The 25,715-nt window shown below is 43.6% G+C and overlaps 1 protein-coding gene across 2 annotated transcripts; it reads right to left on the reverse strand.

The window, feature by feature from the left end:
• Positions 1–1,618: 1,618 nt before the first annotated feature.
• Positions 1,619–25,412, reverse strand: LOC146057902 (serine/threonine-protein kinase Nek3-like). 2 transcript variants are annotated; one of them, XM_083169716.1, is made up of 14 exons: positions 25,250–25,412; positions 19,424–19,545; positions 18,131–18,224; positions 15,684–15,781; positions 14,248–14,331; positions 13,907–13,974; positions 13,035–13,121; positions 12,208–12,262; positions 11,133–11,333; positions 10,053–10,140; positions 8,452–8,577; positions 7,906–8,040; positions 5,147–5,276; positions 1,619–2,071 (listed from the first exon to the last, which is right to left on the reverse strand). In XM_083169716.1, the coding sequence occupies exons 2-14, from the start codon at positions 19,538–19,540 to the stop codon at positions 1,999–2,001; spliced, it is 1,356 nt and encodes a 451-aa protein (XP_083025842.1). In that variant the 5' UTR covers positions 19,541–19,545; positions 25,250–25,412; the 3' UTR covers positions 1,619–1,998. The 2 variants fall into 2 exon arrangements, with proteins under 2 accessions (XP_083025842.1, XP_083025841.1); XM_083169715.1 differs by lacking the exon at positions 25,250–25,412 and adding an exon at positions 22,902–23,005.
• Positions 25,413–25,715: the final 303 nt, after the last annotated feature.

Below are 25,715 nucleotides of genomic sequence, written 5' to 3' on the forward strand. Positions count from 1 at the left end.
TTTATCCATCTAAGAAGGATTTTGTCAGAAAGAGTGAACCAAAATAACCCCCATTGTTCCACCATCTCTCAAGTACCACTTTAAGCACTTGGTTTCATTTTGGTTCACTCACAAAGGCAAATTCCTTCTCAAATGTACAAAACCATGTGCACTGCAGGTGGGGCAGATGTAACATGTGCAGAGAGATTTAGATTTGAGTGTTATTTTGTTTCTGTGCAGGGAAAATACTGATCGCTTTATTTTTACACTGCAATATAGATCTCACTTTGAAGAAAAACCCCACCCAAATCTTATTCTCTCTGCACAAGTTACATCTGCCCCACCTGCAGTCCATTTGAGAAGGAATTTGCCTTTGCAAGTGAATCAGAATAAGGGCCAATATGCATTTCTATTTTCCACACAAATATATGCAATGCTTGGAGAGAACTTAACTGAAAGCACAGGTCAGTGTGATGACTGTGAACATGTTAAATACGAACTATGCCAAATCAGCTGCTGACACAGTCCTGCTATATAATAGCTCAGGGATGGAAAACCTTCAGCCCTCCAGCTGTTGTTGAACTACATATCCCAGCATGCCGTGCAACAGTTTTAGCATGGCCAAATAGCAAAACTGTAGCAGGGCATCCTGGGTTGTGTAGTTCAACAACAGCTAGAGGGCCGAAGGTTCCCCATCCCTGTAATAGCTGATGCTCAGCGTAATCTAGGGTTACCACCTAGTCCCTTTAATTCCGGACACATATTAATTACACAGGTTCTGTGGCTGGCTGACTTCAAGACTCCACTTCACCTGATTTTAAACTGCCACAGAACCTGTGTAATTAACATGTGTCCGGAATTTAAGGGACTAGGTGGTAACCCTAGCGTAATCACTGCTGCAGCGGCAGGAGGCTGTATGTCTACAAGGGTTCCTGGTGTGAAGCCTGCAGATTCCTGTAGTCAAGAGTTGGAGAGAGTCCAGGTGAAAATGACATTATCTATGAAGACTAATTTTTCTTACTGTGTTTCCCCGATAATAAGACACTGTCTTTTTTTTTGGTCCAAAAAACACCAAAGGGCTTATTTTTGGGGTACAGTAGGTCTTATTTTAATAAACATTGACTGCAATTTCAGTGTGACCAAAAAAATTCTACCTTTATTCAACAACTCTTTTTCTGTACTCTCCTCCGCGGCTCTGCTGTAAATGACGCTAGCAAGCAAGCCAGCATCATTCACAGAAAATAAGGCGAGGGTGCGCGCTCACTGTGAAAGAGAGAGAGACACTGCAGCTGTGATTGGATGCCGCTGTTAAATCTTTAACAGCAGCATCCATTTCATGCAGGGGAGCCTAGCTGGGAGCATTGTAGTGTAGTGCAGGGACCGGGCAAGATGGGGATTTGGCTAGGTCTTATTTTCGGGGCGGGGCTTATTTTGGACCAGCAGAGGTAAGGGTAGGTCTTATTATCAGGGAAATACGATATGTCTTAGCATTCAAGATGGTAGCACACTCGGTTCAACTAAAAGGAAATCTGTCATTCCATGGAAACTGAATCTATCAATTTTCTAGATGTAGTTGACTTGAAGTGAAATAATTCACTTTTGCACACGTTACAGTACATATTTTTTTATTTATACAATAGTCACCAAGAATACTAAAAAGATCAGTAAAATACAGCTGACAGTTATGTACACAAACAAGTGTAAACAATATTTTGTGAATGTGAAAAAGTCACAATTTCTGTAAAAGTATAAAAGTGTACAGTATTTACTGTATGTAGCTTTTTCTCTTCGTAGCATGAAGGGAAATTGTGTAATTTGGATATACTGTAAGGTCAAGTGTAATTTAAATTACTAAACAGTCCATTTCACCTTAGTGTTCTTTTCAACATTTTAAGTATGAAAAACATGAAAGTGAAAAAGTTCTGTCTCCCCATAAATATATTATATTGTAAGACTCCTTCACGCGGGGTCGTAGTGTTTGTCATGTAAGGGGGCTGTAGAATAAATCCCAAGTCTTCTTCATAGCGGAGTGTTTGTCACCTTTCTTAGCTCAGACACCCAGTCCGGATCCATATCCTCTTCCTCAAAGTCCCTGCAGATAGGAAACAAAAATAAATATATTTAAAACACAGAGTACCGGCACACACTGATTAGAAGTACTTCATGTTTATAGTTCTGGAATGCACCGATTACACTACATGTGGCTTGTTATATTTCAGGGTATAACATTGCCTGGGATGCAGTCAGGATCCATACCGACAGTGGGATCCCGATGGTCAGAATCTCAACGAACCCCGCTGGTAAGTATGGGGGGGGGTTAGGTTTAGACTGCAGGGTGGGGGGGTGTATCGGTTCGAGTTAGGCTGTGGGAGGGAATGGTTAGGGTTAGGCTGCGGGGTAGGGGGGTGTATCAGTTAAAGTTAGGCTGTGGGAGGGGACATCTAGGGTTAGGCTGTGGGGTAGGGGTGTATCAGTTACAGTTAGGCTGTGGAAGGGGATGGTTAGGGTTAGGCTGTGGGGTAGGGGGTGTATCAGTTACAGTTAGGCTGTGGAAGGGGATGGCTAGGGTTAGGCTGCAGGGTAGGGGGGTGTATCGGTTAGAGTTAGGTTGCGGGAGGGAATGGTTAGGCTGCGGGGTAGGGGGGAGTATCAGTTAGAGTTAGGCTGTGGGAGGGGACGTCTAGGGTTAGGCTGTGGGGTAGGGGGTGTATCAGTTACAGTTAGGCTGTGGAAGGGGATCGATAGGGTTAGGCTGCGGGGTAGGGGAGTATCGTTAGAGTTAATGGGGAAGATGTATGAAGGCTTAACAAGAGATAAATACAAAGGTGATAAAGAGAGATAAATGTCCAGCCAATCAGCTCCTTACTGACTTTTTTCAAACACAGCCTGTAGCATGGCAGTTAGGATGTGATTGGCTGGACGTTTATCTCTCTTTATCACCCTCGCATTTATCTCTTAATACATCTGACCCAGTTAGAGTTAGGCTGCGGAAGGGGGCGGTTAGGGTTAGGCTGCAGGGTAGGGGGTGTATCGGTTAAAGTTAGGTTGCGGGAGGGAATGGTTAGGGTAAGGCTGCGGGGTAGGAGGTGTATCAGTTAGAGTTAGGCTGTAGGAGGGGACGTCTAGGGTTAGGCTGTGGGGTAGGGGGGGTGTATCAGTTACAGTTAGGCTGTGGAAGGGGATGGATAGGGTTAGGCTGCGGGGTAGGGGGGAGTATCAGTTAGAGTTAGGCTGTGGGAGGGGACGTCTAGGGTTAGGCTGTGGGGTAGGGGGTGTATCAATTACAGTTAGGCTGTGGAAGGGGATGGATAGGGTTAGGCTGCAGGGTAGGGGAGTATCGTTAGAGTTAGTTAGAGTTAGGCTGCAGAAGGGGGCGGTTAGGGTTAGGCTGCAGGGTAGGTGGTGTATCGGTTAAAGTTAGGTTGCGGGAGGGAATGGTTAGGGTTAGGCTGCGGGGCAGGAGGTGTATCAGTTAGAGTTAGGCTGTGGGAGGGGACGTCTAGGGTTAGGCTGTGGGGTAGGGGGTGTATCAGTTACAGTTAGGCTGTGGAAGGGGATGGATAGGGTTAGGCTGCAGGGTAGGGGAGTATCGTTAGAGTTAGTTAGAGTTAGGCTGCAGAAGGGGGCGGTTAGATTTAAGCTGGCCATACATCTACAGATCGATTGTCAGTTTGGGCTGGTTGGAACAATAGCCTGGTAGTGGATGAGAGCAGATGACAGTTGACCATTTGCTTTGAAATGCTGAAAAACTGCCAAAAACAGACATTCAGATATTACCAGGTTTTTGTTCCAACCAGCCCAATCTGACAATCGATCTGTAGATGTATGACCACACTTAGGCTGCAGGGTAGGAGGTGTATTGGTTAGAGATAGGCTATGGGAGGGGATGGCTAGGTTTAGGCTGCGGGTTAGGGGGTGTATCAGTAAGAGTTAGGCTGCGGAAGGGGATGGGTAGGGTTAGGCAGCAGGGTAGGGGGCTGTATCATTTAGAGTTAGGCTGCGGAAGGGGATGGTTAGGGTTAGGCTGCGGGGTAGGGGGATGTATCGGTTAGAGTTAGGCTGCGGAAGGGGATGGTTAGGGTTAGGCTGCGGGGTAGGGGGATGTATCGGATAGAGTTAGGCTGTGGAAGGGGATGGTTAGGGTTAGGCTGCGGGGTAGGGGGATGTATCGGTTAGAGTTAGGCTGCGGAAGGGGATGGTTAGGGTTAGGCTGCAGGGTACGGGATGTATCAGAGTTAGGCTGAGGAAGAGGATGGTTAGTGTTAGGCTGCAGGGTAGGGGGTATCAGATAGAGTTAGGCTGTGGAAGGGAATGGTTAGGGTTAGGCTGCGGGGTAGGGGGGTATCGGATAGAATTAGGCTGAGGAAGGGGATGGTTAGGGTTAGGCTGCGGGGTAGGGGTATGTATCGGATAGAGTTAGGCTGCGGAAGGAGATGGTTAGGGTTAGGCTGTGGAAGGAGATGGTTAGGGTTAGGCTGCAGGGTAGGGGGGTGTATCGGTTAGAGTAAGGCTGAGGAAGGGGATGGTTAGGGTTAGGCTGCAGGGTAGAGGGGTGTATCGGTTAGAGTTAGGCTGAGGAAGGGGATGGTTAGGGTTAGGCTGCAGGGTAGGGGGGTGTATCGGATAGAGTTAGGCTGAGGAAGGGGATGGTTAGGGTTAGGCTGCAGGGTAGGGGGTGCATCAGAGTTAGGCTGCGGAAGGAGATGGTTAGGGTTAGGCTGCGGGGTAGGGGGATATCGGATAGAGTTAGGCTGCGGAAGGGGATAGTTACGGTTAGGCTGCGGGGTAGGGGGATATCGGATAGAGCTAGGCTGTGGAAGGGGATGGTTAGGGTTAGGCTGCAGGGTAGAGGGGTGTATCGGATAGAGTTAGGCTGAGGAAGGGGATGGTTAGGGTTAGGCTGCAGGGTAGAGGGGTGTATCGGATAGAGTTAGGCTGAGGAAGGGGATGGTTAGGGTTAGGCTGCAGGGTAGGGGGTGCATCAGAGTTAGGCTGCGGAAGGAGATGGTTAGGCTGCGGGGTAGGGGGTGTATCAGTTAGAGTTAGGCTGCGGAAGGGGATGGTTACGGTTAGACTGCGGGGTAGGGGGATGTATCGGATAGAGTTAGGCTGCGGAAGGAGATGGTTAGGATTACGCTACATTGTTTCAAATTAATAAACAACTTACGTGTCTTCATCATCAGATCTATGCTCAAATCTCTCAGGATCTACATCAGGTTCTGCCTCTCTGCTGTCTGTAGCGTCGGGAGCTTGGATGTGGATGAATAGTGGCCCTCTGAGACAATCTTCTGGAGCTTCTATAGTATAAAGGTAGAAGGGAATTATCAGAGACCATAATATGCTTCAGTAAATAAACTAGACTATAAGGGGTAAATTTACTAACATGGGAGTCTATTTCAGATGGGATGTTGCTATGGGCAACCAATCAGAATCTACTTCTTATTAACTTTAGCACCTTCTAGAACATCCCACCTGAAATAGAAATCCCATCTTAGGAACCCTAAACCCTAAGACTACAAGCTCATTGTTAAAGTTGGCCACGCAATACATATCGTATATCAGCAGTGATATTGGATAATTGGTTGGGTGTTTGACCAAAATCATTATCTAGCATACTGGTAAATAGGGATGTACAGTGGCATCTATCTGCCCAGCAGAACAGGTAAGGGATGATTGCTTGGCCTGTGGGCCTTTCGGCTATAACCCAATTTGGGCAACTATGAATTTGTTCACGGAGACGTCTACACAGAGACAGCTACATCCAATCAGGCCTGAGCTCAGCCCTAATTGGTTGAGGGTAGTCCCAGTGACTGACATCACTCGGACTTCCCTCAGTATCGGGGAAGAGCCGCATCTGAGTACACACACATGCTGCACTTCAAGTCCTCGTAGCTCTTTTGTTTTTTTTCAACCCCTTGGATACCCTATTGGACAAGAGGACCAACCTGCGGGGGACCAGGGAGAGGTGAAAATATCTATGTTTGTGTGTGTAATGCGTGTATGCATGTATGATATTAAAGCTGTTCTGGATGTCATTGTGTTTTTATTTTAATATTGGTCATGCTGTGGAACTACAAGTCTCAGCGGGCCCATTAATGCCGTGCATGCTGGAACTTATAGTTCTCCAAGTCCCTGCATGTGGGGGAGGCTTGCTGTGACTTGTAGTTCCACAGAACAACCCAATGTTTATTACTTTTTTTTTAAATTGTTTACATAAAACAATCACCAGGACCATCTCGAAGAGCCCATGGTTATGCTCAGGGTGGGGAAAACATCACGGCATTTTTTTTCATTTTACCAAAAAACCGCACACTCCCATTACTAAAAAAAAACAAATGGAACCTTTACTAAAAAATTGCACATTCCCGTTATTAAAAATATCACCAGAAAGCGCAAATAATTTCTGGCTTGGTCTAAAAATTTGCATCCTATTACATATTACATTTCACCCAATACATAGTAACTGATTGGTTGCCCATAGAAACATCCTATCTGGAATAGAACACCCATTTTAGTAAATTTCCCCCGATGTTTGTATATAATGTTAATATTACACTGGATTAGACATGTTTGCATATAATGTTACTATTATCCTGAACAACGCGTTTGTATATAAAGTATAAACTATTATGGTGAATTAGACATTTCATATAATGACACTATTATGGTGAATTAGACATTTGCATATAATGTCACTATTATGGTGAATTAGACATTTGCATATAATGACACTATTATGCTGGATTAGACATTTGCATATAATGGGCAGTATTCAATGAGGATAATTCGCCCTGTTTCAAGGCAAATTTGTGCTATTTTCGCGTTGGAAGGTGATTTTTTGGGTCATAAAGCGAATCACCCTATTCAACGTGCACTTTTCGCCATCTTTCAAAGTGATTTTCGCCATGTGTCGCCGTGTAGCAAATTGCCATCTTTTCATGGAGAAGTGGAAAGTGAACTTTTAAAATAAAGTTGTTGTTGTTTTACATTTGGTGTAAAAAAATCAGGAATATTATTCTGGGGCATGCTATTTTTTATTCATGTGCTTATAGCACATGAATATATATTTAATTTTAAAAAATATATATATTTTTTTTACACATAGCAGCCAGCAGGGGGCCGGGAGCAGAGAGCCGCTCATTACATATTCATATATTCACTGCTCCCGATCATTACATATGCACGATCGGGAGCAGTGCATATTTGGTCCCTTGCTGGCTCTCCCGGGGGGGGGGCAGCTTGTGCTGCCTGGCTCCCGGGGAGCCCACCTCCCCCCCACATCCATTCTGGGGCTGGCAGGGAGACTTCCATCTCCCTGCCTGCCACTGTCCTCTGGCTCCCTGCGGCGTCAGGGGCAGCGAGCTCCTGCCTCATTGAATATGGGGATAGCAGGGGGACAGCGAGGCTCCGGAACACGGCGACAGTGCAGCGAATCCTAAACAGGATTCGCTGCATGCCGCGATTCTGTACATTGAATACTGCCCAATGTCACTATTATGCTGGATTAGACATTTGCATATAATGACACTATTTTACTGGATTACATGTTAGCATATAATGACACTATTATGCTGGATTGGACATGTCTGCATATAATGTTACTATTATGTTGAATTACACGTTTATAATGTTACTATTATGCTGCATTAAAGATGTCCATTTTGTGTTTTCTTTAATAAACCAACATACAGTATGTTGCCCTAAATGCAGATATTTGGAAACAGGCTCACACACCAGAACACACTCCCGGTCTACCACCACTATGCACTATACTGTATAATATATTCGTGGCTTGTGGACACAAGTCTAATAATATCACAGTGTATCACCCAGACTAAAACATAACTGTAAATTAATGAAAGTGCAGGAAGACCTACAGCAGTATGTACAGTAAGTAGCAGCGCACAGTATACAGTAGGTACTTACTGGATCTATAGATGGTGTAAGTTGTAAATGCGGAGCTGAGGTCGGCGTTATTTAGGATGTCCAGTAGCGCATCTGGTGCCTTCTTATGCCATTTCCTCCTTTGCTCTTTCAGGTGGTACTTTGTGACGTGTCCACCTGTACACAGGATCAGAGCGCAGGACACAAGGAGAGAGGAATGAATGTGGAAAGGTACTTACTGCATGCAGTCTATAGAAGCTACAGATAACGTGCAGCAGGCATGAGGGGAAGATACACACCGGGTCCCTGGAGCATTTACAGTATATGCTGTGTACCGTTATTGTCTACTGACACCACCAGCACTATGCGCAGACGTTCTTACACAGAATGCAGACATTATACAAATATAGTGAGAAGGGCTTTGTGCCATATAATGTGCAGCCTATGATGGAACGATAGGAAGTTGATGGTACATTTTAAAATGAGATATAGACGTATACCTACTATTGGAGTAAAAGGCGCTATATGAGTACAGTGGTGTATAATACGTAGACACATCAGACAGTCCTTTGCTGTTACCGGACTCACCATCACTTCTGCCGCCTCCTATACTTGATGTGAGGATTGACGCATTTTCGAAAACATTTACAACTGTGCCTGTAGGTTCTTTCTCCCAATGCCGCCTTCCGGGTACTGTGGAAACGGACCGATGCACTGTGCAGGACAGACGTATAACTGTAAATCATGTACTATAGCACTAAGGGGGTTATTCTGGTTCACTCTCAAAGGCACAATCACTCTCTAATGGACAAAACCATGTTCACTGCAGGTGGGGCTGATGTAACATGTGCAGAGAGAGTTAGATTTGGGTGTTTCTGTGCAGGGTAAATACTGGTTGCTTTATTTTTACACTTTAAAATAGATATCAGTTTGAAGTACAAACCCCACCCAAATCTAACTCTCTCTGCACATGTTACATCAGCCCCACCTGCAGTGCATATGGTTTTTCCATTAGAGAGTAATTGTACCTTGCGAGTGAACTAGAATAACCCCCTATGTCCTATGTTTAATATGGATCAATGTCCAAGAAAATCTGATCAGAATCAGCTTTATATTGGAATATATGCAGAAGCTGCAGGCATGACAATGTTCCATGATAGATAAACTGTGTGGAAACACTGGGCAGTATTAATGGCTGCCATATTAAGCCATACAAGCACCTAATCTTCTGTTAATCTATGAATATGAACGGAAACGGACTGATGTGAATGTTCAAATATGCTCTCTGTAAAGCGCTGCGGAATATGTGTGCGCTATACAAAAAACTGTTAATAAATAAATAAAAAATACAGCTTTAAAGCACCATCTTCAGATGGTGTCAGGACAGCGCCATCTAGTGTGTGATTGGTATAAATAAAGATGAATCAATTTGGGTAATTATGCCTTATACCAGGCATTCCCAACCACGGTCCTCAAGGCACACCAGCAGTGCAGGTTTTGTAGATATCCAGACTTGAGCACAGGTGACTTAATCAGTATCTGAGGGATTCTGATTAAACCATCTGTGCTGAAGCCTGGATATCACTAAAACCTGCACTGTTGGTGTGCCTTGAGGACCGTGGTTGGGAATGCCTGCATTATACAGTATAAGTGGTTTCCAAACTTTCTTAAATCACGACCTAGACGAGTAACAGCTTTTTTTTTTTACTACGTCAACCCTGAGATAAGTTTTTTATTTATATATTTGGAAAAAGATATTAAATTAAGTAAATTGTGCCTACCTGTCAATGTTAGGGTCACTTATGTGGTTGTTTACAGTTGTGCTCCTGATTTTCCACATGTGTTATGATTGGCGGCACAAGCACTGGTTTTGCTTATCACTTTGATTACTTGATTTGGCCCTGGAGTAGCGACCCGTGGTACCCCTGCAAAAGCCTTGCGTCACCCTAGGGTGCCTAGGCACACAGTTTGGGAACCACTGCCTTATATAATAAAGTCTCTACATTTTACTTAACAAATACTGACTACATTTTCTTCTATTATAGCTGATTGTTTAGTCACAGGCTGGTGTAACGTACAAAGGAATATGAACAATGAAGAGTAAGTGTATTCTCATCAAATACATACATTTCAACATATTTAGTGTTAAAGCACACGTCATGAACAAAGATCCATGTCTCATATTATACCATCAGAAGAAGCATTCTGCTGTTTATTGATTGGCTGGATGATGGATGCAGATCCATCCTTTAGGTTTCCAGATAGGTCGTCGTTACGCTATTTAAAATAAGGACATAAGCTTAATTAAATTTCATGTGTTAGTTAAAAAAGTATACATACCAGTGCACACAAACAGATATATACAGGTTGAGTATCCCTTATTTTAAATGCTTTTGGGATAATGGATTATTCTGGATTTAGGAATATTTTTGGTTTTTGTTTAACATACTCACATGGTCCCCTGGCGTCCTCCAATGGTCCCCTGATGTCCACAGCAGCCATCGGATTCCTCTTTAGCGGCACCCTCTACTAAAGAATGCACTGCGCGGAAGCATGGGTAACGTCACCGGCGCACCCGCACAATGCATATTTGGGCTCGGGGATGCCGCTATAGAGTAGTCCGACGGCCGCCGTTGATAACGGGTTAGAGGTGAGTATAAATAAAGGTGGTCTGGGGAACCCCCAAAAAAACAGATATTCTGAAAAGTTGCGGTTTTGGAATATCCGGATAAGGAATACCCAACCTGTATTATTATTACTATCATTTATTTATATGGCGCCACAAGGCTTCCGCAACACCTAACAATACTAATGGAAATAGTAAATAAAACTTGCACTATAAGGTATATAAGTGTAGGACAGGTGCCCATCTATATGTTTGCATTCATGAGGTTGTTATATTATGTATACATATCAGTGTCCTAATGTCTAATGTACTATAGGAGTTACTCAGACCTGGGGCCAGATGTACTAAGCTTGAAAAGTGATAACATGGAGAGTGACGAAGTACCAGCCAATCAGCTGCTAACTGCCAGGTTACAGGCTGTGTTTGAAAAATGACAGGTAAGAATTGATTGGTTGGTGGTTTATCACTCTCCATTTGATCACTTTTCAAGGCTTAGTACAACTCGCCCTCAATCAAACGGCTGCAAATTTGACAGTAATATGATTGGTGACCCCCTTAATAACTGCATAAAGACAGGTGGATCTGATAACAACTGTAGTGTTTGCATATGAAGGGACAATACTGATAAGCATGGGCTTATTACCTGTGTGGACACACATGATTTCACCACTTTGAGCAGTGGTCTTTTGTTGAGAATGGTGTTGATTGAAGGCCGCTGCTGGGGGTCTTTGCGGAACATCTGTTTAATAAGACTCCGCAACTCGTAGGAAAATTGAGAGGGCAGCGGACTGTATGACCCTTGGCAAATCTTCAGGATGAGATTTTTCCAGCTTCCTGCCTGGAACTAGAAAGTGAATGGGAAAAAAAAATACATATTGCAGACTTGTTGACAAGTTGCTAAGTAGCGATAGAAGAGTTCTGGCAGCACCGGAATCAAACTGGCCCCTTAAGTCTGTTGCCATTACCATAGACCACAGGTTCTCATAGTCGTTCCTCAGGACCCCACTCAGTGAATATTTTGCAGGTCTCCTCACAGAATCAAGTGAAATAATTAGCTCCACCTGTGGATCTTTTAAAATGTGTCAGTCAGTAATGAGTGCACCTGCCGGGTGACCTGGAAAATGTGAATTGTGTGGGGTCCTGAGGACCGACTTTGAGAACCACTGATATAGACAGTTGAAGACCCAAATGAGACACCTGCGGATATTGGTCAAACTATTCAAATCGATTTGGAGCCACAGCAGAGCTGAGTAAAGGGACCACACCCAATAAAAACGTGAGCACCATGGCCAATTATAAAATATTATAAAATGTAAAGAATTATTTGGATTATATTTTAATAACGTTTGTACATAAAGAAACAAATACTTGTTTACTTGTAACCAGTTTTAAATAAAGTTTGTTTTGGCTGCTGAAGTGTTATGGATTGAAAATATTCAAGAGTACGCTATTTAACTATTGACTGAGAATGGTGATATTTCAGTTTCTGAGGAGCTTCAGTGATGTCATAACTCATACAAAATGGCCACCCCACTATCTCCAAAATATTTATCAGAAAACCTAAACTTTTCGCTTCTGAGCTGCCAAACAATGCTGCACTCATTATTCAGCTGTAATTTATACAATAAAGCAATACTGTAGTCATGTTTTAAATAATGACGGACGTAGATTTATGGCGTAACAGAGTTGCTAAAAAAAAAAAAAATCTGTATACTCACTGGGTGTTTTAAGGTGCAAAGTTCATATAACACACATCCCAATGACCAAATGTCACTGAAAGAGAGAACACCATTACTTTTACATATATATGTATATTTACAATGTTAGAACAATTTTCATATATTACACAGGGAATATTTGTCAAAGCTTGGAAAGAGCAATAAAATACCAAACCATCAGTCCCTCTCATTTTTCAAACACAGTCTGTAAAATGACAGAAGGTGATTGAATCGTATTTTATCTCTCTCTAAGCTTTAATACAAATACCCTGCAGTGTTTACTATACATATTCACATTCATTACTATGGGCAAGCTGGTTGTATAAGGAGTATATGAAACATAAATGAATTTCATGTATGTACACAAACTTTGTTGCATTCAGTAAATTATTAAAATTATTGTATAAAATGACCTTTAAGCTGTATGCATAAGGGACCTAATTCTGATCCACATTCCACATGCAATGCTGCGCAGAGATTTGGGAAGAAATCTCCAATTTTTTTAAAGCGGCAATCATTTACACTGCAAAACCAGTGTGATTTTTCAGTGTAAATGATTGCCGCTTTAAAAAAGTTGGAGATTTCTTCCCAAATTTCTCACTTTCTGAATCTCTCATCCTATTAAATCTCACCCCCGGTCTCAAGCATTTGTTATGTATGTGATGCAACCTATACACAGGTTCAGTGTGAGTGGATAAGGGATAGGTCAGGACACTTTTTCAGGGTTATTAGCACCTTGGACCTTTCTAAAAGTAGGATATTCAGATAATGCCTTGAATTTTGTAGTCTCTTCAGTATTTTACTGGAGGTACCAATAAACCACTTACCATTTGTTATTGTATGGCAAGTTCTCCCAGATCTCAGGGGGAACATAATAAGGCGTTCCAACATACGAGCACGCGTAAGCCAATGGACTAGGGAATAGAAGACAGAATGCCGTTATTGCTGTATAGGCGGTGCTCTTTAAGGGATAGATTTATCATAGCCCTGAGATAGCAACCAATCAGCTCCTGTTATTTTTCAAAAATAGCCTATAACATGACAGCAAGACACTGATTGGTTGGTACTTTATCTCTCTCCATGTTTTGGTCAACCTAGCCCTTAAAATGTAGTATATATCTGTTACTAATAATTTTATCAAATAACCTGGGATTCCACACTATTGAACATGGATAAGAGCAGAGATATGCAGCTTTGGTTTTACCCAGATTAAAGCCCCCCATACACGGTCCGTTAATCGGATCCGTTGTGTGCTTAAACAGCACACATCGGATCGGATCGCATCCCTTGTGCATGCTTTGTGCATGCACTGCGATCCGATCCGATGTATAGCTAGTACAAAAAGTATGTGCAGCACATACTTTTTGTACCGTACTATGTGATGCGCGGGAGCGCGCATCGCATAGTACAAAACGGAGCCATACACAACGGACCGTGTATGGGCTCCTTTACTCAGATCTCAAAGTGTGATCTTATTGGCTATCCAAAACATGTGACAGCTAATAGCCAATCGAAAAAATCCGAACTTTCTCTAATTTTGACGCTAATAACCGAGTAAATCCGAACCGCTCATCTCTAGATGAAAGTGTAATAAAGGAAGGGTGACCAAATCAAGGACAAACCTGGAACCTCTGTTTATCATCTACATTTGTGGAAGGATTTATCTAATGATTTTGTGCTGATTTCATGTAATAAATACCTGGTGAGAATACGGGCGGATCCGAAGTCTCCCAACTTTATTATCTGTTGCTGAGTAATAAAAACATTCTAGAAGAAAGAAAAACAGGTAGGTCAACAAATATATCTCAATGGAACTATACATGTTTAGATTTACAGAACCCTTCTAGCAACCAATAAGGAGAAAGATTAGTATTCCTAAAACTGGGAGTACTACATCTGAAGTATTGGTGCGGGGTGCCAGGCCCTGCAATGCAACATGTCTCCAGTACTGTGCATATATCATATTAACACCAATGTTTCATATTATACCTAATATCCAAAGATCGGGAGCCAGTGGCTGCCGAATGCTATAGAACTCACCTTAGACTTAATGTCTCTGTGCAACACACGTTTGTCATGAATATGCTGTACTGCCAGACACATCTGTAGAAACCACTGGAGAATCTGGAAGAGATAATAATATGGGAAATAGATATAGTCTCAATAATGAGACTATAGGATACTATAGGAGGATACTGTGCCCTTCTAATCCACAAGAGGTTTCCAACATCACAGTTTAGTATTCATTATACCCGACAACATTCACACTGAGATCCTGCTTGTGACACATGAATGTATCATTTGGGTAATTACGCTTCTGTTTGAGATGTAGAATTGCTATGTTGTGTTAGCAGTCTGAAGACACAAATCAAAGACAAAAGGTAAAGACCAGGCTGCTTGTCTGAGCTTTGCCACAGTGATTTATGTATTAAGTAGCTGAGGTACCTAGTGTTGCTCGGATTTGGTTGTGCAATTAGCATTACTTGAACTTCATCCTTCTCTTGTTTTAAGCTTGACAGATCTTCCAACAGACCCAGTGGATAGCTGCCTGGTGTCATCAGAAATTGTCATCCAAATCCATCCAGCAGAACATAGTCCCCATGCCCATGGTCTGCCCGGCTTAATCCACTCTGTGGGCGGCTCCTGGATCTGACCACATTTTTTTTCTTGAACCCCATGTCCTCTACCCCCTCTATGTTATGCAACTTTGCCATATCTTGATTCCCTGAGACACTTTGTGTAGTGGCCGGACTCCTTATTAGGCCGCGGGACCCCCATGGGGTCGGGATTGGGGGTTTTAGTGGCCATGAACCTAATCTGGACCCAATCAAGCCACCACGTGTTGATTTTGTCCAAATCGGTCCAACAGTGTCCGACTGCATACTGGACAAACAAACAAATAAAGGACCAAACATTTTTTAGATATTAAAATACATTTTTTTCCCTTCATCTACAGGGTAAAATTTCTAAAGGTTCTAAAACTGAAAAAGATGCGATGTTGCCCATATCAGGTCAGACCAACCAATCAGATTCTATCATTTTCTAGGATGAAAATAGACAGAATCTGATTGGTTACACTGGGCAACATCACCTTCATTTTTTGAACCTTTAGTAAAATGACCCCTTCAAGTCTCACACCTGTTTGTATTCTTCTGCTTAATAAGAGGGAGTTCCAAGTCAGCAGATGTAACAGGTCTATATGTATAATGCATACCCCCCAACTGTCCGGTTTTTTGGGACATTCCTGCGTCCCGCCTGGGGTCGGCAGTGTCCCGCGGCGAGGGGGGGCAGTTGGGAGTCCCCCCTGTCATCTGTGAATAGACGTTGTGTCTATTCTTGCAGCCAGAGGGGATGGGGCATGGCTAGCAGCTCACGGAACAGTGCGAGTATAGGCCACGCCCCAAATGCCGGACGCCCAAAGTGTCCCTCTTTGCCTCTCTTCAATGTTGGGAGGTATGATAATGGTCAACACTCACTGTCTGTTCAGGAAACAGTTTTCCTCTCTGAAGTTTGATGGTCTCCAGCAGGTCTCCTCCATCGCAGTATTCCATCACTATGTACAAATGGTCATCCGCTGTCCGCAAATACACAGAGGGCAATTCCTTACTTTACAGACCCACATACAGACAATAACTGGTGTACTGACTGGCATACGGTACTTTATCAGTGCTTTCTGTAGTAGTACAGCAGTTCACAGTTCCAGCACTGTTTCTCATAACTAGTTAAAAAATAATAATAATAATAAGCTGAAATCATTTCAGATCCATGCTAATAAAACTTTCCTTCCGTGCATTTTGTATGATTGTATTATAAGAGCTGATGTGTGGAGAGTATAATAGAGGCTTCTACAGAATTTATGTTCATAGAAAAGTAAGGATATGTTTATATATATATATATATGTATATATATATATATATATATATATATATATATATGTATAGTTGGACACATTTCCGTACCCTGTATGTAAGCAAGGCCTGATTAAAGGTTCCAGGTGCCCTAGGCTACTACACATGTAGCTCCCCTTGTAATGCTGCTATACACACGTGTATGGGTGCTCAGGGCCGGTCATACTGCGAATGTAAGGAAGGTTATACACCAGGCATGTATGATCTAATGGTTGGGGTGTGGGCAGGAGACTTTGGCTTTGGGCTGCCCAGCTGGCGCTGTAGCACAATGTACATAATGTTCCATCAGTAAGTTATATTGGCACAGCCATCTGGCAGTCACCTTAAGACATTTACTGCCCACCGTACATCAGGACCGGTTGATAGCTAAGGAGCATGGAATATATTAGGCCTTCATTTTTAATTTTATTGTTCAGCTGTCAACTGCAAGGTCCCCCCCCCAACAGTCCTGGCACCCGAGACTGCAGCTGTATTAGAACACTAAACCATTATGGGAAAAATATATAAAAAACAAGGATAAAGAAAGACACATTTGTTGTTTTATAATTTTACAGATAATGTTTGGTTATGGGCCTGATTCAGAGGTAGATGCTGCTGGCCCTCTCTTGCATCTGTTGGTGGAGTCATGGGAGAGAATGCAAATGCTTATATCAGCCTCTCTGCATCTCTCCATGTTGTAACACTGCAGTTATTCCTGACACACCACCATCAGGGAGCCATTTCCCCCTGCACCTCTATGGAAGCGGCTATGTGTGTCAGGATGTAGACACTTTCACAGAAACTCCCATAATTCACCCAATTCTGCCTCTCTAAACATAAAGTCTAAAACAAGCTAAAATCTATATATGGACATATTTTGCTGTGCAATGTGAAAATGTAAATACTTAATCCCCACTATTGGATGTACAACACACTCTATATAAATGACCCATAGTGATCAGAGATTGCAAATATACAGTAAGACACACCTGGGTCACATGTTCAGAAAGTTGGAGAAGAGCACTCTGCATTTTTCCTCTTCTATCTGGGCACTAGGGGCCTCATTCTACTTCACTCTTTCTGACAAAATCCTTCTTAGATGGACAAAACCATGTGCACTGCAGGGGAGCAGCTGTGAAATGTGCAGAGAGAATTAGATTTTGGTGAGTTATTTTGTTTCTGTGCAGGGTAAATACTGGCTGCTTTATTTTTACACTGCAATATAGATTTCACTTTGAAGTAAAACCCCACCCAAATCTAATTCTCTCTGCACAAGTTACATCTGCCCCACCTGCAGTGCACATGGTTTTGTCCATCTATGAAGGATTTTGTCAGAAAGAGTGAACTAGAATAAGGCCCAAGGGCCCTGACACCGCCAGAGGTGTGACCTCCAACCTGACCAGGTGTGCTACTGTGTGTGCACGGTTCTCTTTGTGTATTCTCTCCTCCATTCTGTGAAGTGAAGGACGTGCTCCTCAGTGTGTGCCTCACCATGGAAACTGTATATATTATATACTAAAGCTATGAGCCACTGTGTCACTACCACTATATATATATTACATACTCCCCAGCCAGCACTCAGTATATGCATATAAGGGTGTGTACTACATCATCCGGTACTAACCCTGGCTGCACCTGCAGATGCTGCATTGTGTACCTGCTGCATTCTAGGTAACCCGCTGTTATTCTACAACTGCTTCCCATTGGTTAATAAACCAATCCCTGGTTATTGTAACTGCCATGAGGATGAACCTTCGGAACACACCCCTGACACCTATTCGGTTATAGTATGCTAGGTCGACATTCATTAGGTCGACACCCTATGGTCGACAGCCAGTGAAAAACTTGTGTCGACCTTTTGACTGTCAACCATCCCATTGCCAACCTAATGCTTGTGTCAACCTTTATACCATGTCGACTATGAATATGTCGATAATAGGGTGTTGACCTAATGAATGTGGACCTAGAGATGGTCGACCTAGGGTCCGGATAGCCACCTACTCGCATCACAGGATCTGCAATACAAATGGCATACCTTCAAATGACTCTATGAATGTCACAATATTTGGATGCTTCATCTTAGCCAGCAGAATCACTTCCTGTCTGGAATCCCGAATCGCACTTGAGGACTGAAAAGACCAAATTGAAGCATGTACAGTATATGAGCAAATCCAGGCCACATATTTGCATTATAGGAGAAAGGTCGCTGTATAAATAAAATTATTATAACACTTAACTTGCTCTGTCAAGCGCCATCTAGTGGCCGCGGTGAGCGAAACACTTGAATTCCTCCCATAGAGATGTGGAGTAGTATTAGCCTTTTATTATATCTGTCCATTCTTCCGTTCTGGCTTCACTAGGAGCCAACATGAACCAATGCCTCAGTCATACTAGTTCCGCCCAGCAAACATGCTGCAAACTGGTACAATATGTGTAGGCAACAGACCCATATAAAAACCCTAGCCCATGAGCCCTATATTTCTGTTCGCTTTAGTACCACTAGCCACCCTTTCACAATTCATAAGGAGAAGGGACAATGGCCCTTATTCAGATCTGATCGCAGTACAAATTTGTTCTCAAAATGGGCAAAAACCATGTGCACTGCAGGTGGGGCAGATGTAACATGTGCAGAGAGAGCTAGATTTGTGTGAGTTATTTTGTTTCTGTGCAGGGTAAATACTGGCTGCATTATTTTTACACTGCAATTTATATTTCAGTTTCAACACACCCCACCCAAATTAAACTCTCTCTGCCCATGCTACATCTGCCCCACCAGCAGTGCACATGGTTTTGCCCATTTTGAGAACAAATTTGTACTGTGATCAGATCTGAATAAGGGCCAGTGTCTATTCATATTGATTATAATGGATCACGTAATGTCATGTCTGAATGTTGCACATCACTACGATTCTGCCTGACACTACACATACTGAGTGGGTCTGGCAGCTCATTGCGGGGGGGTGGGGGGGGATAAATAAATAAATAAATGATCACACGTGAAACGTAACGTATTCTGTGGACTACTAATGATATACGGGAGGTTCAGTTACCAGCACTGCCACAGAGGGCTGATTTCAGCTTGCAGCCTATAGGTGTTTGGCCTCCCTTAGGGGAATATTTACTAAGCCTTGGAGAGAGATACAGTGGTGAGAGAAAAAGTACCAGCCAATCAGCTTCTAACTGCCTCGTTACAGGCTGTGTTTGAAAAATAACAGCAGCTGGTTGGCTGGTACTTTATCTCTCTTACATAATTTGTGCTGCAACCTGAATAATAAAAATGAGTTTGAGATATATTATTGTGATCAGTAACACTCTCCATCTTCCTTACCTGTGGAAGTCTTATTTCCTTCATTACATATTTCTCACCCGTATCTTGGTGACGCACTAACAGTGCTTTACCAAATGACCCCTCACCAATTACGTCCAGCACTCTGTAGTGATCCATTGTGCCTTGGAAAGGAAATACATGTTACTTATCATGGCAGTTTACTGTGATGTCATTCATTCATACAGATACAGACGTCCTCATCTAGCCCTTCAATAGGATTAAGTGAGCGAGAGCTGTCAGATTTACAGTAATCCTTTGCTAATCCCCTACTGTATTGTTCTATGCATTGTATTGCAGCTGAGAACAGTAAATGATAATAAGCCTTGGTGAGCCATGGCTCTCCAGGGAAGGCTAGTTGAAGAAGGCTCCATCTGTACACTGTGATTGGATGTAAAAAAATGTATGTAGATGATCCGTAAACTGCTGGGGTCTTACATCAGTTCGCTTTGAGGAGAAGACTAGTGCATCTCATGTTGCATGCTTACTCTAGACCAGGCATATCCAACCTGCGGCCCTCCAGCTGTTGCGAAACTACACATCCCAGCATGCCTTGCCATAGTTTTAGCATTCCCTAATATCAAAACTGTGGCAAGGCCTTCTGGGATGTGTAGTTTCACAACAGCTGGAGGGCCGCAGGTTGGACATGCCTGCTCTAGACTATGATGTTGGAGACTGGAGGCTAGACATGTGCACAGGATTACAGGGAGGCGGAGCACTCAGAATATGATCATTGTTTGACCTCCTTCAATTGTAATAATCTCTTTCATGAAACAACTACCGGTATTTTCTGCTTTTAGGACTTTGGGGGGGATGGATCAGTCCTTGAAATCCTGGGGTGGTTGTCCATAGCAACCAGCTTCTAGTTTGCATATATTAATTACATTCTATAAAATTATAGGTAGGAGATCATAGGTTGCGATGGGAAGTGGTGAATTTCCCATTAGGCACTGGTTGCTTGGCTGCACCTGACTGCTTGTTTCAGTATCGTCAGCCTAAAATGTGCCAATAACTATGGAATATTACACTCTATAATACCATACACCAGCTACAATGGCGTGTATGTGGGTAGCACATGCTCAGGCTGTCTCTGTAAACTGTTCATCTTAGTAAATATGTATACATAAAGTAAAATTAAATGTTATAATTCATAGCTTTTTTTTTATTATCACCAGATCTTCTAACCAAACAATGCAAATAATAAAACTGGGCAGAAGGGTCGACCATTACTGTTGTGCCTAAGGGTGACCCAATTCCTAAATTCATCCCTGGCCATGGGCAACTTGTAGACACAGCATGGTCTGTTTTCTATTATATATTTTGGGCAAGTGCCTAGAATGAGCTTTTCTGCCATATCGGAAATTGTTCCCCAATCTCTGTCAGGCCAGAGCCTGTTCAAAAGCTGGCCATACATTGGGGCAACTTCTCAAGTTGTCCATGATCATACCTCCCAACTGTTCCATTTTTCGCGTGACCATCCTGGTATGTTGGGGCAATCCCGCCCCCCGCCCAGGGCCGCCAGTGTCCCACGGCGGCGGGGGGCAGATGGAAGTCCCTCCAGCCTGAACGGAATAGACAGGGTCTATTCAGCATTGAAGAAGGGCAGAAAACGGGGGCATGGCCTGAGGATGCATCATCCCACGAGACCACGCCCCCTTTTAATATGCCACGCCCCCTTTTCTCGCCACACGTGTGTCCCATTTTAAACTTCACAAAAGTTGGGAGGTATGCATGATCTCTCCTTGAGCAGCCTGGGAATCTCCCGGGCAGCAGGACCACATGCGATACACCGTATGCAGCCCTTTTGCATACGCTGCATTGTATGCAATCCCAGCCAAGCCTGCCTGGCTGCAAAGCTGGTTTAAAGTTTCACCTACAGTGTCTGCTTACAAAAGTCACCACTGGCTCCCAGCTGTAATTTAATTAGCCCTTCTAAAATTTTGCTAATTGGCCATGCTAAAATTGTTGCAGGGCATGCTGGGATGTGTAGTTCAACAACAGCTGGGAGAAAAATGTTTCCCATCCCTGCACAAGGGGGCGGGTTACAATTAGGCTGTGGCAGGGAAGGCTCGGGGTCAGGCAGTAGAGCAGGGATGGGGAACCTTCGGCCCTCTAGCTGTTGTTAAACTACAAATCCCAGCATGCCCTGCAACAGTTTTATGGTGCATACACACAGTGAGATTTATTTTCTATTAGAACACTATTAGATCTGGGTCTGGATCTGTGTCTGGATCTGGATAGTCTTGCCTGCCAAGACTATTTTTCTATTAGATTTCTAGGTACTCTTTACCTAGCACGGCGCCCACGATGTCCATCGCGGTCATGGGGTGTAAAAAATCGCGGGCATCGCATGCACTACAGTAACGGGTGCGACGCGACCGACGCGATGCCCGCGATTTCCCATAGGGATCAATGTTAAATTTTTCAATGGACGCGATTTTTCAGTTCAATGCCTCAATGCCCGCGATTTTGCCATAGGAATCAATGTTAAATGGGCCACAGAGCCCAAATAGGCACCCTGAGCACTGAAATGTCCCCCACAATTGTTAACGACACCCCACGATCCATGCGAACCCGAAGCGTGGCGAGCGCAGCGAGCCCGCGAGGGGCGGCGGTACGCGTCCTCCGACCTTTTCATACCTCCACTATCCACGTCGGCGTGGAGTTCAGAATAGAATAGTGTGGCGAGCGCAGCGAGCCACCGAGCCCGAAGCGTGGCGAGCACAGCGAGCCCCGCGAGGGGACGCGGATACCTTCACAGATAAACGCGGCCCTTCGCGGGCTTCACAGGTATCCGCGTCCGCTCGCCACGCTTCGGGCTCGGTGGCTCGCTGCGCTCGCCACACTATTCTATTCTCAACTCCACGCCGACGTGGATAGTGGGGGTATGAAAAGGTCGGAGGACATTTCACTGCTAAGGGTGCCTATTTGGGCTCTGTGGCCCATTTAACATTGTTTCCTATGGCAAAATCGCGGGCATTGAGGCACTGAACTGAAAAATCGCGTCCATTGAAAAATTTAACATTGATCCCTATGGGAAATCGCGGGCATCGCGTCGGTCGCGTCGTACCCGTTACTTTAGTGCATGCGATGGCCGCGATGCCCGCGATGGGCGCCGTGCTAGGTAAAGAGTACCGATTTCTATTAAATTTTGCTTGTATAAGCAAAATCGAATAGAAAAATAGTGCATATCTCACTGTGTGTACTCTCAGATCCAGACCCAGATCTAATAGTGTTCTAATAGAAAGTAATATCTCACCGTGTGTATGCACCATTAGTATGGCCTATGGCCAAATAGCAAAACTGTAGCAGGGCATGCTGGGATGTGCAGTTCAACAACAGCTGGAGGGCCGAAGGTCCCCATATCCCTGCAGTAGAGGGAGGGTTAGGCTGTGGGAGGTACGGGTTAGGGTTAGACCAGAGGTGGGCAACTGGCAGCATCCGGCCCGCGAGACACTCAGGTCTGGCCCGCCACACTTACCTCTGTCACTATGACAAGCGGCCCGACTAGCTGAGCCGCTTGTCATTTAACCGGCAGCCGCAGGGCTAAAAGAAGTGTAGTACCGCAGCCGCTGCAAGACTGTGCTCGCCGCGCACAGCATTACTGGGAGTGTGGGAGGGGACGCGGTGACACGGCAGCCACCTCCCTGCCGTGACCACGTCCCCTCCCACACTCCCAGAAATGCTTTCGAGGCTGGCGCAGTCAGGTTTTGCCGGGTTCTTCTGTATGAGGCGGCTAATGGTTGGCTGCGCAGGCAAGTCCACTCTGTCCAGTGACGCTCCCCACTCTCAGCACCACAGCCCTGACAAATAATAATAAAAGTAAGGACGTGACAGCAAATTATTTCATGTGCACATGTGCACATGTAATATATATATATATATATATATATACTTCTGCAGTAGAGCTGGCACTCTTCCAATAACGATAACTTGGCCCCGGTGCCTACAGACCACAGCAGCGCTGCGACCAAATATACAATACCAACACAAGTGGCACTCGGGTATATCCAATAATGACAACACACAGCGGTGTTTAACGACGTTTCATTTCTCTAAACGGAACCTGATGAAATTTCCGTTTAGAGAAATGAAACGTCGTTAAACACCGCTGTGTGTTGTCATTATTGGATATACCCGAGTGCCACTTGTGTTGGTATTGTATATATATATATATATATATATATATATACACATACATACACACACAAACACACACTGTGTGTGTGTGTGTGTGTGTGTGTGTGTATATATAGATATATATATTATATAAAAACACACACACATACATACATTTATATATATATATAGATGTGTGTGTGTGTGTGTGTGTGTATATATATATATATATATATATATATATAAGTTGCGTATAGGGAACGCACACCGCTCCTTTAACAAAGGTGAGTGCCAGGTCGTGGTATAATACACACTTGTTTACATATGCAGCAAATAAATATCCACCGCAGATGGAAGGACCAGCACATCCAGCATATATAATGCAAAAACCGAAGGTGTTTAATAAGAAAAGATCATGATACTCATCATAACATGGGTAGACAGCAGCCTTATCAAGTCCACATCAATACAGTGGCAGCAGCACAATAAAGGTCCACTCCATTAGGACACCTGCCATGGAGTGGACCTTTATTGTGCTGCTGCCACTGTATTGATGTGGACTTGATAAGGCTGCTGTCTACCCATGTTATGATGAGTATCATGATCTTTTCTTATTAAACACCTTCGGTTTTTGCATTATATATGCTGGATGTGCTGGTCCTTCCATCTGCGGTGGATATTTATTTGCTGCATATGTAAACAAGTGTGTATATATATATATATATATATATATATATATATACATACACGTGTATGTATATATATATATATATATATATATATATATAAAATTGTAGTGAATGAAGGAGGCACTCAGATGATTGGTTGATGGTTATATATTGTGTTTAGAGAAATGTGTCTGTTGAATATAACCAGTTGAAAAATCCTTCATTCACTACACATATTTAATATCTTAGGTCCCCTTACTTCATGACCCTTATGTGTGTGTGTGTGTGTGTATGTGTATATATATATACACACACACACACACACACACACAAACATACACATGGTTGTGTAGGTATGGGCCCCACTGCGCCTCTTTGCGTCTATGCTTTTGCGGCCCTCGAATATTTGCTGAAAGTGTTTAGCGGCCCCCCAGCCCAAATAGTTGCCCACCCCTGGGTTAGACACTAGGGGGAGGGTTATAATTAGACTGCAGGAGGGTAGGGTCACACATAGCGATTGCGGCCACTGGGGACCAGAAGTAGTGACGGCATAGGCAAGCACACAAGATTGGCGGCGTGTGTGTGTAACGGGGGCTACCTCATCTGTACATGCATAGACGATAGAGGGAAATGCAATATAATGAACAATATCGCTCATCATATCCTCCAGTGTGTACAGGGCTTTAGGCACTGGGGGAGGGTTTTAGCATATCCAGTCCTACAAATGACAACGTGATGAATGTTTCCAAAACAACCCAACCCCGTTATGTGATATAAATCATGAAGATGTAGATAAACAATAGATGAACTTCCATGGCTTTATCAGCTACTAGTCTGACAATATACAGTATATGTAGCAGGGTAATTACATAAGAAATATAACCAGCATTTGTAATAGCAGCTCCTTTGCTACATACAAATCTAATAGGCCATACACTGCATGCAATCAGTGTACAGTATAATGAACTGCACGGTGATACTTAACTCAATATGATATAAGTACAAGCAGACACCAGGGGTGATAATACAGAATATGACTTACCAACAGTAATCAGAGCCTGACAGCTGCTATTGCCGTGTCATGCTGAGCATTGTGATGTGTACACAGGCAGAGCACATAGTACTACAGAACACACTATGTACAGTGCTATATGGTTGGTTATGGTTACTGTGCCGGGTGCCAGCAGCAGCAGCTGCCCAGCAATAGATGGTAGGCAGTACACAGAGCTTCCTGGGTGTGCTCAGCCAATGAGATCTCTTCCTGTGGGGCCATCTCCTCCCACTGAGTCTGCTGTGTGGACTGTGGAAGCATCATGTTACGCCTTTGTTTCCTGTGATGTGTGTGACTGTGCGATGGGAACGCTATCTCCAGCAGATCACATACTACACATGCAGATATGTAGCAGGGCTGTAATGTGAATACACACCATAAAGTACACCAGGACTGATTACAAGAGCAAAGCTCGTTAAGAAGAATACAGGTGGATGTGATAGTTTATAGTTAGCTA

Source organism: Crinia signifera, chromosome 2 (assembly GCF_055691185.1).
Source record: "Crinia signifera chromosome 2, ASM5569118v1, whole genome shotgun sequence".
NCBI classification, from domain to species: Eukaryota; Metazoa; Chordata; class Amphibia; order Anura; family Myobatrachidae; genus Crinia; species Crinia signifera.